Source organism: Hypanus sabinus, chromosome 2 (assembly GCF_030144855.1).
Source record: "Hypanus sabinus isolate sHypSab1 chromosome 2, sHypSab1.hap1, whole genome shotgun sequence".
Taxonomy (NCBI): domain Eukaryota; kingdom Metazoa; phylum Chordata; class Chondrichthyes; order Myliobatiformes; family Dasyatidae; genus Hypanus; species Hypanus sabinus.
Genome location: NC_082707.1, coordinates 47,385,431 through 47,400,131, shown reverse-complemented (window position 1 = coordinate 47,400,131; position 14,701 = coordinate 47,385,431). Strand labels below are relative to the sequence as shown.

General features: G+C 39.4%; 1 protein-coding gene across 5 annotated transcripts in view; it reads left to right on the top strand.

The window, feature by feature from the left end:
- Positions 1 to 14,701, top strand: part of opa1 (OPA1 mitochondrial dynamin like GTPase) — a 127,820-nt gene that overhangs the window by 88,158 nt on the left and 24,961 nt on the right. For all 5 annotated transcript variants that reach the window (XM_059945616.1, XM_059945600.1, XM_059945607.1 and 2 more), the window contains 3 exons: positions 1,076 to 1,192; positions 4,056 to 4,149; positions 9,217 to 9,327. In XM_059945616.1, coding sequence (XP_059801599.1) covers positions 1,076 to 1,192; positions 4,056 to 4,149; positions 9,217 to 9,327 — 322 coding nt within the window. The remainder of the gene's footprint in view (positions 1 to 1,075; positions 1,193 to 4,055; positions 4,150 to 9,216; positions 9,328 to 14,701) is intronic.

Below are 14,701 nucleotides of genomic sequence, written 5' to 3'. Positions count from 1 at the left end.
ATTTCATGTGTGCATGCCGATGTGCTTTCATACTTATTTAATTAAATAGCACATTATAATTCATAAAAGGCACCTCAAAATGGGGAACATCAATAAAAGTACAGTACGGATACACACCCTTCAACCCATCCAGTCTATGCTGACCCAATCTCCTGCTTGTTTCTATCTACCTGCACCCAAACCATATCCCTCCTTACTGCTCTTATCCATGTACCTGTACAAACTTCTCTTAAATGTCACAATTCCATTCACATCTACCATTTACACAGGTAGCTCATTCCACACTTGGACCACCCTTTAAGTGAAGCAGCTTCCTGTCTGATTCCCTTTGAATATTTCACCTTTCACCCTATACCTACGGTATGAGCTCTCGTATTCTCACTGAGGCGGAAAAAGCCTGTATGCATTCAGATTATCTAAACCCTTCATAAATTGGTATACTTCTATAAGAGCTCCCATCATTCTTTAGTGCTCCAGGGAATAAAAGCCTACCTATTCAATTTTCCCTGGATCTCAGGTCCCAAGTTCCAGTAACAACCTTGTAAATTTTCTCTGCAGTCTTTCAAGTTTATTGATATTCTTCCTGGTGACCACACCAAAAATACTTTTAACTTCAGCCTCACCAGCATCTTGTACAACTTCAACATAACATCCCAACTCCTGTTCTCACTGCCTCGATTTGTGAAAGCCACTGTGCTAAAAGCTCTCTTTATGACCCTCTCTATCTGTGATGCCACTTTCAAGGAGTTATGGATCTGTATTCCCAGGTCACTTGGTTTTACTGAACACCTCAGTGCTCTTCCTTTCACTGTGTAAGTCTTAACCTGGTTTGTCTCACCTCAGTTGTCTGCATTATTCCAGTTGCAGTTTGTCAGTCCATCTTCCGAACTAGTCAGGATCACACTGCAAGCTTTAATAGCCTTCCTAGCTGGCCACCACACTCCCAGTCTTCTTGACATCTGCAAATTTGGTTATCCAATTTACCACATTATCATTTAAGTCATTAACATGAATAAACAACAGTGGGCTCAGCAAATTATTAAATTAGTTTAATCTTCAAATGTATTCTGACTAGATCAAAGATACTTGGCATCAAATTTACCGACGACACTTCTTGAAGAAATCGCTGAACCATTGTAATCTTTGCAGAAGAGGTTTCCACTATTATCAAAGGCACTTTGTGGATTCTGAGGTATGAATACAAAAAATGATAGTTTCAAAGGAAATGTCTGATATCCTTCAAAAGCCAGCTCTTCTTCTTTTCTAAAATCTCACTGTCTCTCACGTGGGATGTGTTAAAAATAGCTGATGACAGGGTCATTTCAAATATCCGTTAGTAGAAGACACCCAAGCAAGACTTTAAACTTGACAGTATGATTTCAGAGTAGGTTACTTATTGCAGTCTCTGGTTACAGATTTCAATATTTGATTCAAAATGATAATCGAGATATTACCACTGAATTTTACATACAGATCCTGAGGGACCTGCTTGAAATATTTAATGCTTCCCTCAGGATCTGCACTCAAGATGTCAACCCTCTTTGACAGTATTTTGAATCAAATGCTGCTGCTAAACAAAAAATTCAGTAGTAATATATCTGATCCTGATTACATGTTACAGTGCTGTTCAGGCAATCAGAGTTTCTCAGTGCCTTGCTTATATTAAAAAAAATTCAGGACAAATTGTTATAGAAGGCATTTAAAATGAAATCAACGTTTTCAACTGAATTCTTTGAGCAATTCTCCTTTCTATGACAACAGAAACACAATCCCAGCTTTGCGTTCTCCATAAAAGTTGTCTGTGTTGCAAACTATCAAAGTATCTTATTAGCTGCAGTGCAAAGATTTAAAAAAATGCAGCTGTACAGTGATTACAACAAGGAAGTGGGAAGAACAAGGAGATGCAGTTAACTTTGGAGGACCACTCAGACTAGCTCTGAATTTATAAAGCTTAGTTTTGGCCTTCATTTTTGCATGAGTTTTATCATTCTGGACCTTTTGTTTTGTCATTTATGTGAGCATTACTGGTTGTGAGCATCATTGGCTGTGCTGCAGTGATTGTGCGTCCCTGGTAGCCCATGAGTTGAAGACAGTGTTAAGAGCCAATCATATGAATGGGGCCACTGACATCTGAAGACCATGTTGAGTAAAGACTTTCTCTGATTGACTCACTAACAACCTTGGTAGTGATCTTGTGTTTCTGGATCATGGTCCAGAGCTGGCTCTGGAATTGTACCTCCATATTTGCCAGACAACTGGTGTGTAAACAACAGCAAGGGCACAGCTACAGTGATGAAATAATTGTAAGAGAGGGCATCAAATTCACAACCCATGTGACTCACCAAGAGTAAGATTCAGCAACTCTAATGGCTTGTTGCAGATTGGTAGAACGTTCTACCACCTTGGAAGCTATTAAGATAACTGGGATTTCAAAACTATGATGACTGCATCCTGAATTTGCATGGCAGAAACTTCAACCTTCACTGCACTGCTTATAGGTCAGGTGGTTCTATAGGGACCAAAATACAGAATTAAGAATTCACACTATCAGGTTCAGGAACGGTCCAATGCATGCTTATTATTAAAGTATGTATACTATATAAAACCTTGAGATTAGTCTGCTTACAGGCAGCCACAGAACAAAGAAACACAATGGAACCCATTAAAAAAGACCATCAGACACAATGTACAGAAAGAAAAGCAAATCATGCAAATAATAAATTAAGCAAATAACATTCAGAACTGAAGTTCACAAAAGTGAGTCCACAATGCCAGTTATCACCGCAGCTGTTTCTGGAGCCCATTAGTTGCAGGCCACAGTACCAGTTCAGCGCAGATGCATCACAGAGGAGCGAGCTGAACTCCAGCCCGTCCCTTGTCCCTGGCCATAACATCTTGATCTTTTCAATTTTGCCTGGTCTTAATTGGTCAAACCTTGGGTCGTTCCCTACTCTCGGACCTGGGCGCTATGGCTTCAATATGCTCTTGGGCCCAGGCTCCTCAGGCTCAATTCGGCCTGTATCCAATCTTTTCAATTTAGCCCGGTGCGTAAATTGGTCAAACCTCGAGTCTTTCCTTGCTGTTACTCTACAAACATCAGGCTCCTGAGCCACTATGAATAACCTCATTCACCACAATGAACTGATTCTGCAACCTACAGGCTCACTTTCGAGGACTGTTTACATTTCATATTTTCAGCATCAATTTTCATTTGCACAGTTTGTCTTCTTTTGCACACTGGTTGTTCACGAACAGTCAGTCGTTGTTTATGAACAGTTTTTCATAAAATTCTATTGTATTTCATTTTTTCTGTAAATGCCTTCAAGAAAATGAATCTCAAGGTAGTACATGATAACGTATAGGTACTTTGTTAATTAATTTACTTCGAACTTCGTAGCTACTTACGGTGCAGTCAGCTGCCATCAATTAATCAAGCACTGCAAATCCTGGCTAGTTTTCTGAGACTATCCAATGAAGCATCCATTTAGGGCCTGCCTACCAGACCAAACAACAATGGGACTTACTCTATGTGTCCAGGTTAATTCAGGTGTATGTTTACTTTAACAGTCAAGCATGGGTTGGGCCCTGAGTGCTTGGGTGCTTTATCGAGGTCTTGATGATTAACTTAGTGTTACCCTGCACTGTATTGTGACTGTGTTAAATGGAATAAATTCAGAACAGATCTGGCAGCTCACAATTGGACATACTGAAGTACTTTAAGTAATCATCAGCAACAGAAATGTAAGCCACTGCAGTTCTACAGTTTACAATCCCATGGCCTTTATCTTTTCTTCACAGTCAAAGTAGGGAATCAACCCAAGTTCATTGAAAAGTGCAGGACAAACTGGAATAGAAAAGGAGGAACTTGGTATTGAAGTTGAATATGCTTTTCATTAGTGGTGGTGTATTTAATATCCTTAATAGGGGGACTATGTGTCAGCTACAGAACATCGGTTCATTTTTCAGCACTGTGATTACTCTAGTACAAAATAAAATTATTTGAATTAAGTTTCTTTAAATGTTATCTCTGTTTTTGCTCTCCCCCATCCTAACAGCTGGATTGTAATAATGTTATTCTGTTCTGGCGTATTCAACGAATGTTGACTATTACAGCAAACACACTCCGACAACAGCTCACAAATACAGAAGGTTGGTGAACATACAGTTGCATTGAAACTTCAAGTGTTTTAAGTGTTTTGTTGAAACTTCCATCTCGCTATGTAGAACTAATTGCATCAATTTTCTAATGTAGAATGTTTGGAACTCTCAGTGGTGAGGCATGTAGATATTTCATAATCAAGACCTATCTTTTAGATCCATTTTGAGCAATACCAAACACATAAATCACTAATTTCTTGAGGTATAGTACTTCAAAATAAAGGAAGTTTTATTACACTTTGACACAACCTTAGTTGAAGAATGCTTAGCATGTTTTACTATAAAAAGTATGTTGAAGAATTACAGGAAGATATAAATCAGTTGTTTAGAAATAACTTTTAATCCTGACTTCTTCATCTTTGAACTTTAGCTCCAGAACTCAAGTAGTCCTTTAACAACTCCATTCCTTTTCACTTGAAATTCAAATAAATAGATTATTTTGCATCCTCACAGTTTTAAATTTAAAAAAATAACTAATGCCATTTATGGATTGGCAGAGGTTATACTTGCAAATTGATGCTTATTGAGCCATATTTGAAAAATAAATTAGAACTTATTTGATTTTCATATTGGATAATTTATGTGCATTTGAATAGCCTTGATTTATTTCATTTAAATTGTATATAATTTCTAAACATTTTGCACAATTGAAGGTGTTGAAGAAAGCCAACTGTTGTTGTATTCAAACCATCGAATTGAATCTAATTTAATGTGCAGAACATAGATTGACATTGCTTAAAGTCAATTTTTGTCACCGCTGAAAGAAAGTCTATATTACTAGTGATCAATATATTTTCTCCTGGAGATTTTGTTTAAATATTGTCAGAGACATTAACAATATTCAGACTATTTGCAGCTAGTAAATCTGTTTATGCCCTCTCATGTGATTCTAGTTATTACCAAAAGGCCACATACTTTGAAAGGTTGTGCTGACCAGTCAGGAACCAGTTTTGAGAGTGATGCTACTCTTGAAAATTGCCTGAAGGTGGACCTAGCCAATCTGAGGAAATTCTAGGCTACTGTATTTTCAAAGATATGTGATTAGGATTAGAATTTACTTAGATCTTACATCCATCCCACAACTTGGAGTAAAAATCTTTGCATTATGACTCTGTTGCAATGCACAGACATGTGAATTTAAAAGTCTAACAGCTTCTGGAAAGAAGCTGTCCCGTAACCTGTTGGTCCTGGTTTTAATGCTGCGGTACCGTTTGCCAGACAGAAGCAGCTGAAACAGTTTATGTTCGGGGTGACCGGTGTCCCTGATGATCTTCCAGGCCTTCTTTACGCACCTGCTGCTATAAATGTCCTCAGTGGAGGGAGGTGCACAGTCACAGATGTGCTGCACTGTCCGTACCCCTCTCTGCAGTGCCCAGCGATCAAGGTTGGTGCAGTTCCCATACCAGGCGGTGATACGGCAGTCATTATGCTTTCCATGGTGCCGCTGTGGAAGGTCTTGAGGATTTGGGGGCTCATGCCGAGCTTCTTCAGTCACCTGAGGCGGAAGAGACACTGTTGTGCTTTTTTTGCCACAAAGCCGGTGTGTACAGTCCAAGTGAGATCGTCACTGATGTGTATACCGAGGAACTTGAAACTACTCAACCTCTCAACTGTAGACCTGTTGATGTTGATCAGGTCAAGCCTTTAATCCTTTCCTCCTCTAATCCACAATCAACTCTTTTGTTTTTTGGATGTTGAGGGACAGAGGTTGTTATCCTGGCACCACTCTGCCAGGGTGTCAACCTCTCCTCTGTAGGCTATCTCATTACCTCTAGAAATGAGGCTGATCAAAGTCGTGTCACCTGCGAATTTAATCAGCAGATTGAAGCTGTGTGGGGCAATACAGTCGTGGGTGTAAAGGGAGTAGAGAAGTGAACTCAGAACACAACCCTGGGGTGCACCTGTGTTGAGGGTCAGAGGGGCAGAGGTGAGGGAGCCCATCCTTACCATCAGTTGGCGATCTGACAGGAAGTCTAGGATCCAGGTGGGGTGCAGGCTGATGTCTCTGAGCTTCCTTTCAAGTCTGAACGGAGTTTTGGTGTTGAATGCTGAACTGGTCCGGGAACAGTATTCTAACGTATGCACCCCTCTTCCCCAGGTGAGTGAGGATGGTGTGTAGTGCTGTGGCTATGGCATCATCGGTAAATTGATTCCATCGGTAGGCGAAATGTAGAGGGTCCAGAGTGGGTGGTAGCATGCTGCAGATGTAGTCCTTAACCAGCCTCTCAAAGCATTTGCTTATAATTGAGGTGAGTGCGACAGGGTGCCGATCGTTCAGGTATGCTCCCTTGGTTTTCTTAGGTACAGGGACAATGATAGATGATTCGAAACAGGCGGCATTACACACCAGGGAAGGGAGAGGTTAAAAATGTCCGTAAACACATCAGCCGGCTACTCAGCACACACTTGAGGACTCGTCTGGGATGCCATCTGGCCTCGCTGCCTTGCGGCTGTTGACACATTGGAATGTTCTACGTTCTTCAGCCTCGGAGATGACCAAAGTGGCAGCTCGCCTCAAATCAACCTCAAATTAAGCATAAAAAAACCATTTAGCTTGTCCAGGACTGAGACGGCAATGTTGGCTGTACTGCTGCGTTTCTTGAAGTACACGGTGGCGTGTGTCTGTCATTGTCGCAGAGTTGTGACTGGATTTTGTCCCTGTGTTGCCATCTTGCCACCTTTATGGCTCTATGCAAATCGCAGTGCCATCTCTTGAGCTCCTGTTGGTTTCTCGGAGTCGAAGACTTTATCCCTTGCGCTGAGAGCAGCACGCACTGAAATATTTATCCAAGGCTTCTAGTGAAATGCATTGTGTGTGTATTTCATATCTTTCAGTTATAACTATAACTTTATCATAAAATCAACCTAGGAAAGGTAGTCATGCAGTATTGAATGTTGTCAAAGAGCACAGATCCAGGCTATTTAGAGCAACTGGTCTATGCTAACTACAGTGCTCACCCAGCTAATCCCAACGTCCTGCATTCGGCACTGTTCTAAGCTCCGCCCCTCTATTTACCTATCCAAGTGCTTTTTAAGAGATACCATCATACCTATCTCAACTACTTCTTGTGGCATCTCGTTCCATATACCCACCACCCTCTACTGTGTGAAAATGTTGCTCCTTAGGTCCCTTTTAAATTCCTTTTCTCTCACACTAAACTTATACTCCCTCATGTTGGGTCCCCCCCCCCCCAGAAAATGACTGTTATGATCCATGATCCATCTTCCCCTTGCTTTGATTTCTATAAAGTCGTTCTCCATTCTCTTACATTCCAAGGAATAAAGACATAGCCTGATCAACCTCTCAGTGTAATTCAGGCTCCCTATTTCTAGGCAATATTCTCATGAATCTTTTTTGCACCCTTTCCAGTTTAAGCAATTTTTATAGCAGCATGACCAAGACTGTACATTGTACTCCAAATGTAGCCTCACCAATGCCTTGTACATCTATAATATAATGTCACAACTCCTATACTCAGTGCCCTGACCAATGAAGGTGAGCTTGCTGAATGCCTCTTTACATCACCATGTCTATTTGTGACGTAGCTTTCAATGAACTATACACCTGTACTTCTGGGTCACTCTGTTCCATCACACACCCTCCTGCCCTACCGTTCATAGTATATGACCTATGCTCTTTTTACTTTCCAAAATGCATCGCCTTATTCTTATTTGTAATGAAATCCATTTTCTACTCTTCAGCGCATTTCCCAAATTAATCAAGATACCTTTGCAAACTATGATGTCCTCCTTCACTGTCAACAACACTTCCTAATTTTGTGTGATCTGCTAACTTACTGATCAAGCCTTGTGCATTCACATCCATGTAAATAAATAATGAATAACAAGGGTTCTACCACCAACCCCTGAAGCACACTAGTCATCAGCGTCCATTCTGGAAAAAAACACCTTCAATCACCATCCTCTGTTTTCTACCTCCAACCCAATTATGATCCATCAAACTAGCTCTCCCTTGATTCCATGGACGCCTACCTTGTGGCACCTTGTTAAAGGGTTTGGTAAAGTCCAAACAGACAATCATATATCATAGGCATCACAAGTCCCTTGCAAATACCACTTAAGTTCAGGAAGATGGCCAGAAATATGTTTTTTTTTAATGTTAGTAAAACTGAAGAATGTAGACCAGACTGTTGGTCCTGGATCCAATATGTTAAATCATTTTACTTCTAAGAGGTTACTTATCAACATTTGAGGCTTTGTTTACTGAATTAAAAAACAGTTGCCAGAAGAAGTTGTGGTGTTGGGTATAGCCACTATATTTAAAAGGCATACATCCCTGTACATAAGTAGGCATTACGTAGAAGGATATGATCCTATTACAAGCAAATAGCATTAGTGTCAATAGACAAAAAGGTTGGTATGGAAGTGGTTTCCGTGTTGTACAACTCTATGATTGAATCTTTGTGACTTGTGGGATCCATTTCCTACAGAATACACACTCGATTCTTTTTTTCTTTGACTCCTTTTCAATATTTCCTAAACACTAAGGTTTCAGGTTTCAAAGACTATTAGCAGAAAATCCTTGAGTCCATGTTCAGTTGCTCTGTTTAAGTTATCCTTGAGTAAGAACCGATTCACCAAACAGTTCACAAAATGGCAACTGCAAGGACAGTCTCACGAAATGGCCACCTCTATTCCTTCAACCACATGGAAAGAACAAATACTTTTCTTTTGTCTGTTTCCACTGCCCTTTGCCTCATTCCAGTTAACTGATTTATAGATTATAATTCTTTCTGGCCAACAGGTATGTGATAGGTATGTCATAAATTATTAATCTTGCTGTAAAAGTTAAGTAAGTAATCATTTCAATTTTCTATATGTGACATTTTGTGGTAATTACTGTACTTGTTTATCGCTAAGCTAGCTGCACAAGTCAGTTTGTTCCTAAGTTGACTCAAAATAATTCCACAATGTTAGTAACATCAGCAGTATTCAATGACAGCAACGTTGTATGTCTATATCTTGTGATTATAAATTAACGGATAAAATATATCTTTTTGTTTCTAACTCTAAATGCCTTTTTTCTGTCAATATCAGTGAGACGCCTTGAAAAAAATGTGAAGGAGGTTTTGGAGGACTTTGCAGAAGATGCTGATAAAAAAGTTCAGCTCTTGACAGGAAGGAGAGTTCAGCTGGCAGAAGACCTGAGTGAGTGATATTTATGTATTATTTGACTTTATAGGTTTAATTCTTCTTATTCTCTTAATTGAAGTATTTTCATTAACCTATCTAATAGACAATAGACAATAGGTGCAGAAGTAGACCATTCGGCCCCTCGAGTCTGCACCGCCATTCTGAGATCATGGCTGATCATTCACTATCAATACCCAGTCCCTGCCTTGTCCCCATATCCCTTGATTCCCCTATCCATCTGATATCTATCCAGCTCCTTCTTGAAAGCATCCAGAGAATTGGCCTCCACCGTCTTCCGAGGCAGTGCATTCCAGACCTCCACAACTCTCTGGGAGAAGAAGTTCTTCCTCAACTCTGTTTTAAATAACTGACCTCTTATTCTCAATCCGTGCCCTCTGGTACTGGACTCTCCCAACATCTGGAACATATTTCCTGCCTCAATCCTATCAAATCCTTTAATTATCTTGAACGTTTCAATCAGATCCCCTCTCAATCTCCTCAATTCCAGCATGTACAAGCCCAATCTCTCCAATCTCTCTGCGTAAGACAGCCCTGCCATCCCAGGAATCAACCTAGTGAATCTACGCTGCACTTCCTCAATTGCCAGAATGTCCTTCCTTAAACCTGGAGACCAAAACTGTACACAATATTCCAGGTGTGGTCTCACCAGGGCCCTGTACAAATGCAAAAGAACATCCTTGCTCTTGTATTCAATTCCCCTTGTAACAAAGGCCAACATTCCATTTGCCCTCTTCACCGCCTGTTGCACTTGCTCATTCACCTTCATTGACTGGTGAACTAGGACTCCTAGGTCTCTTTGCATTTCTCCCATACCTAACTCGACACCGTTCAGACAATACTCTGCCCTCTTGTTCCTGCTTCCAAAGTGGATAACTTCACATTCATTCACATTGAATGACATCTGCCAAGTATCTGCCCACTCACTCAGCCTATCCAAGTCTCCCTGTATTCTCCTGACGTCCTCTTCGCATGTCACACTGCCACCCAGTTTAGTATCGTCAGCAAACTTGCTGATATAGTTTTCAAACTTGGATTATTCCAGTAAATAAGCATGCAGGCAGGTATAATGTCATGTAGTTATATAACATGAAAACAGATCATTCAATCCAACTGATCCATACCAACCAAGGTAGATACTTCAGCTAATCTCATTTGCCTAAATTTGTCCCATATCATTCCCACAATTATTCCCACATAGTGTTCATTCCCACAATTATTTTCACATTTTACTGTCTCGTTTACTAAATTGAAAATATACTGAAGTAAGTTTTTCTGAGCTAATCTACAAATCAATGTTCATCATGTCAAACCAAAAAAATTCTAAAGCCTGTCAACAATTTACTAAAAAATTTAAAAAACAAAATTGTGTGGTTTACGCTAACTTTCCTCGGGTGCAACACTGCATATTACCTGACCAACACACTCAGTTTGTTAATGTAGAAAATCAGAGGATCACCTGTTTTGAATGAATTTCTAAGAATGAATACCCCCTCTCTAAGTTCCAACAGCATGGTAGATTTTCAATAGACCAAATCAAAATGAAGACAAAAGAGCATTCAAGACAAGTCAGGGAAATAATAGCAGAGAAGCACTTATCTGAGGAATGGTACAAGACACTGAACATACCTCAGAACTCAGTTCAGTCCATTGTGGAAAAAGTGGGGGAAAAACCACAGCCACACTAAGTCAGGTCACCCCTCTAATCTTAGTCACCTGAGAGGACTGCAACTTGTAAGTACTGTCAGTCTGAGTGAGCTGAAGAAGTCAGCGGCTGCAACTGGAGATGAAGTTCATGGCTTCACGAGCTCTAAGGCCTTGAACGAAAAGGGTATTTATCAAAGAGTAGCAAGGAAGAAGCCCTAGATAAAGAAAAAGCATATCCTTGCCCATAGAGACTTTGCAAGGCATCACTTCGAAGATACTGTAAAGATGTGGAAGAAGGTCTTCTGGTTGGATGAGACTAAAGTGGAACTTCCTGGCGTGAACACTTAAGTGGTGCATATTGGCATAAATCTAAGACTGTGCATCAGCTAGGTAATACCATGCCTACTGTGAAGTATTGTGGATGTAGCATCATGCTATGGGGATGCTTTTCAACAGCAGGGACTGGAAATTTAGTGAGGTCTTTTGGGAAGATGAATACTCTAAATACATAGAGATCCTGGATAAATACCTGCTAGCCTCTGCAAAAAGTTTAAACTAGGAAGGAAGTTTGTCTTCTGGCAAGACAATGACCCAAAGCACACTAGCAGAGCAACCATGGAGTGTCTTCAGGTGAAGAAAATTAATGTCCTTGAGTGGCCCAGTCAGAGTCCTGATCTTAGTCCGATTGAACATCTCCAGCAAGACCTCAAGATTGCTGTCTACTGCCCTTTGCTAACTAAGCTGGCACAGCTGGAGCAATTTTGCAAATCTTGCTCCATCCCATTGTGCTAATTTAATCAATTACAGATTTATCCAAACAAAAACTACTGGCTGCAATAGCTGCAAGAGGTAGTTCAACTAAGTAGTGAGCAAAGTGGGGGGGGGGGGGGGGGGTGAATACTTTTGAACTGATGACATCTTCATTTTTTAATTTCAGTTTTAAAATCTTTACAATTTTCCTTGGTTTTTGGGATCTTCTGTAAAAAGATAAAGCAGCATGTGCTTCACAAATGAAAGTTTCAGTTAAATTGATCAAATTCCCTGGTTGTGATAATCATTTATGTGAACAAAGGGTTGGGGGCTGAATACTTTTAGAAAGCACTGTATCTGTCTAAATGTCTTTTAACCATTGCAATTATGCCTGGCTCTTACCGCTTCTTCAGGCAAGTCTTTTCATATACAATACCCACTACCCTCTGTCAGGAAATTATTGCCCCTCCGGTCCCCTTTAAATCTTCACTCTCTCGCCTTAAATGTACGCTATCTAGTTTTAGACTCCCCTACCCTGGGGAAAGGACTATGACAATTCATCTTATTCATGCCTCATGACTTTACAAACCTTTATAAAGTCACTCTCCCCGCCCCAGCCTCCTTTGCTCCGTGGCTTAGATTATGTTCCTTTAGTCTTAACAATTTTGTGCTGGAAGTTATCAAAAGTGCAGGATGGCATAGGTCTAGGGGTGACACCTGAAGTAGCCCAGAGTTTACTTCAATAACTTAGGACATCCAATCAAATTCAGAGAGATCGAAGTATTAGGTGGAGTTTTGATCTTTCAACTGAAACGTTATAACCAAGGCCTTGTCTTTTCTCTCAAGTGGACATAAAGAATCCTATTGTACTGTTTTCAAAAATAAAAATAATTCTTCTCTCATAGTCTGAGGAATACTTATTCCTTAGTGAGTCACTCCGAAAAAGGTTATCTGGCTGATCGTGGGAATTTGATGTGTGCAAATTGGCTGCTGGATTTTTTAGCATCAGTAGCTATATTTCAGAAGTATTTCACTTTCTGTGGGGAAAGAACACACCTGGGACATCATGAATTCAAATATTTCTGTTTTTTCGTCTATCCTTTTCTGAAGTTTTGTCAGAAAAGGCAAAAAGCACTATTAGCCTCAGTATTACTTTAAAAAAATTTGCCATTGTGTTTTGCTTGAAAATGAATTTTTGTCATAAGACATGATTGGAACCTAGATATTCTTTACAGTTTTGATTAATCTGCAAGCACTATTAATATATAATAAGGTTACCACAGATGATAATCAAGATTTGAAATCTTTGTAATTTATTTCATGGGTGATGAAAAAAATCTGCAGTTCTGTCTCTGATCAGTAAGTGGCAGTGTTTACTAAACTTAAAATGATTCAGCCACTCAACTTGTAAAAAGGCATGAAATGAATAATACTTGAATTGTGTAACTAAAATGTTTCATAATTCCTTGGTTAGTTCTAACTACAAACCATGAAAATCAGTCATAGCTCTCAATACACTCTGTTGTGTTTTGTTATTGCAGTTGAAATTGTCGAATTAAGTAATTTATGAGGGATTGTTTATGCTATTTAAATAATTTGTCTCCCGTGCTAATGGGATAATGTTCAAAGTAAATTTATCATCAACGTACATGTATCTTACCATATATAACATAAAGATTTGTTTTCTTGTGGGCATATTTAGTAATTCCAAGAACCAATAGTCTCTACTAGTTAGAACCATCAGTAGTATTTATGTTGTTAGCAGTATATAATTTTAGCCAGCATGGTGTACTTTGAGTTTTTCCATACTATTTAACTGAGCTTCCCTCAGTTGCATTAAATCTCACCAATTAATTTTATTACTAGAGTAGATAATTAAAAGGAGAGGGAGCAACTGATGTCTTGTTAGTCATATCTTCATGCCTGAATCTTAACACAAATCTGATGGATTTGTTAACTGTTCTGAGAATACATAATATTGATTTAATAGAAATTGACAAATTTTCTCAAAATTGGTTTGTTTCATTATCTTAGTTTGCTGTTAATTGGGTGGCTTTAAATTTTCCTGAAAACAATATGATTATTTATATTGGAATTTTTCAGACATTTTATAGGGATTATTACAATTGACAAATTAAATCGATAACTAATTTATTTTTTTAAATAATCAATAAATTTTCAGTTGAACAGTATGAAATTGAATTCCAGAACATATATTTAAAGCATTTTGCTCGAGAAACTTGTATTAAGGTCTTCTGTTGGTCGGAATCGTCCATGGATTTTACATCCCAGCTGCTTATCATGGTATGCAAGCCAGGGAGTTATGACATGGAGGGTAGGCTGTACTCCATGTACAGCTCATGTAGCAGGCTTCCCTTATCCACACAACTGATGAGTCCAGAGGCCAATAAAGTTTGCCACCAGCAACGTCACAGGAGTTGCCAGTCAGTGTTGAACTCAACGTAGGACTTCCTTAGGGACCGCAGCTCTGGATTTTTCCTCTGGGTTTACTCCCGAAGCCCTCCCCGTGAGTGGGCCGCAAGCCGCAGAGGTTTAAGATGGCGTTTTCCTTCTAGATGAGCTGCCAACCATGGCTAACGAGCCTCATTTGTCCAAAGCGACTGGTTTTAAGGTGTCAGTAACCTGCCTTTGCCCCTTCCCTTGTCAGTAGAAATGGTTCCGCTGTACTTAGTAGCTAAGCCACAGGTGAAGGCCAGTTGCTGGATTTAGTTGTTGGAGGTTATTTGAGACACACACTGTTGGGAACATTTAATAGGAGTAAGAGCTTATCCCCTATACCACCTCTAGCTATATCAGCTTTTAGGAACAGATAAATTTATACTTGAAAGCTAAATAACTAAATTTGAACATTTAGGGTCAAAACTACAAGCTTTAATTTAAAAAAAAATTGTACTATGGATATTCTATAAGTGAAAATATTAATTCTGAATATCAAAAATTAAATATAACCTTG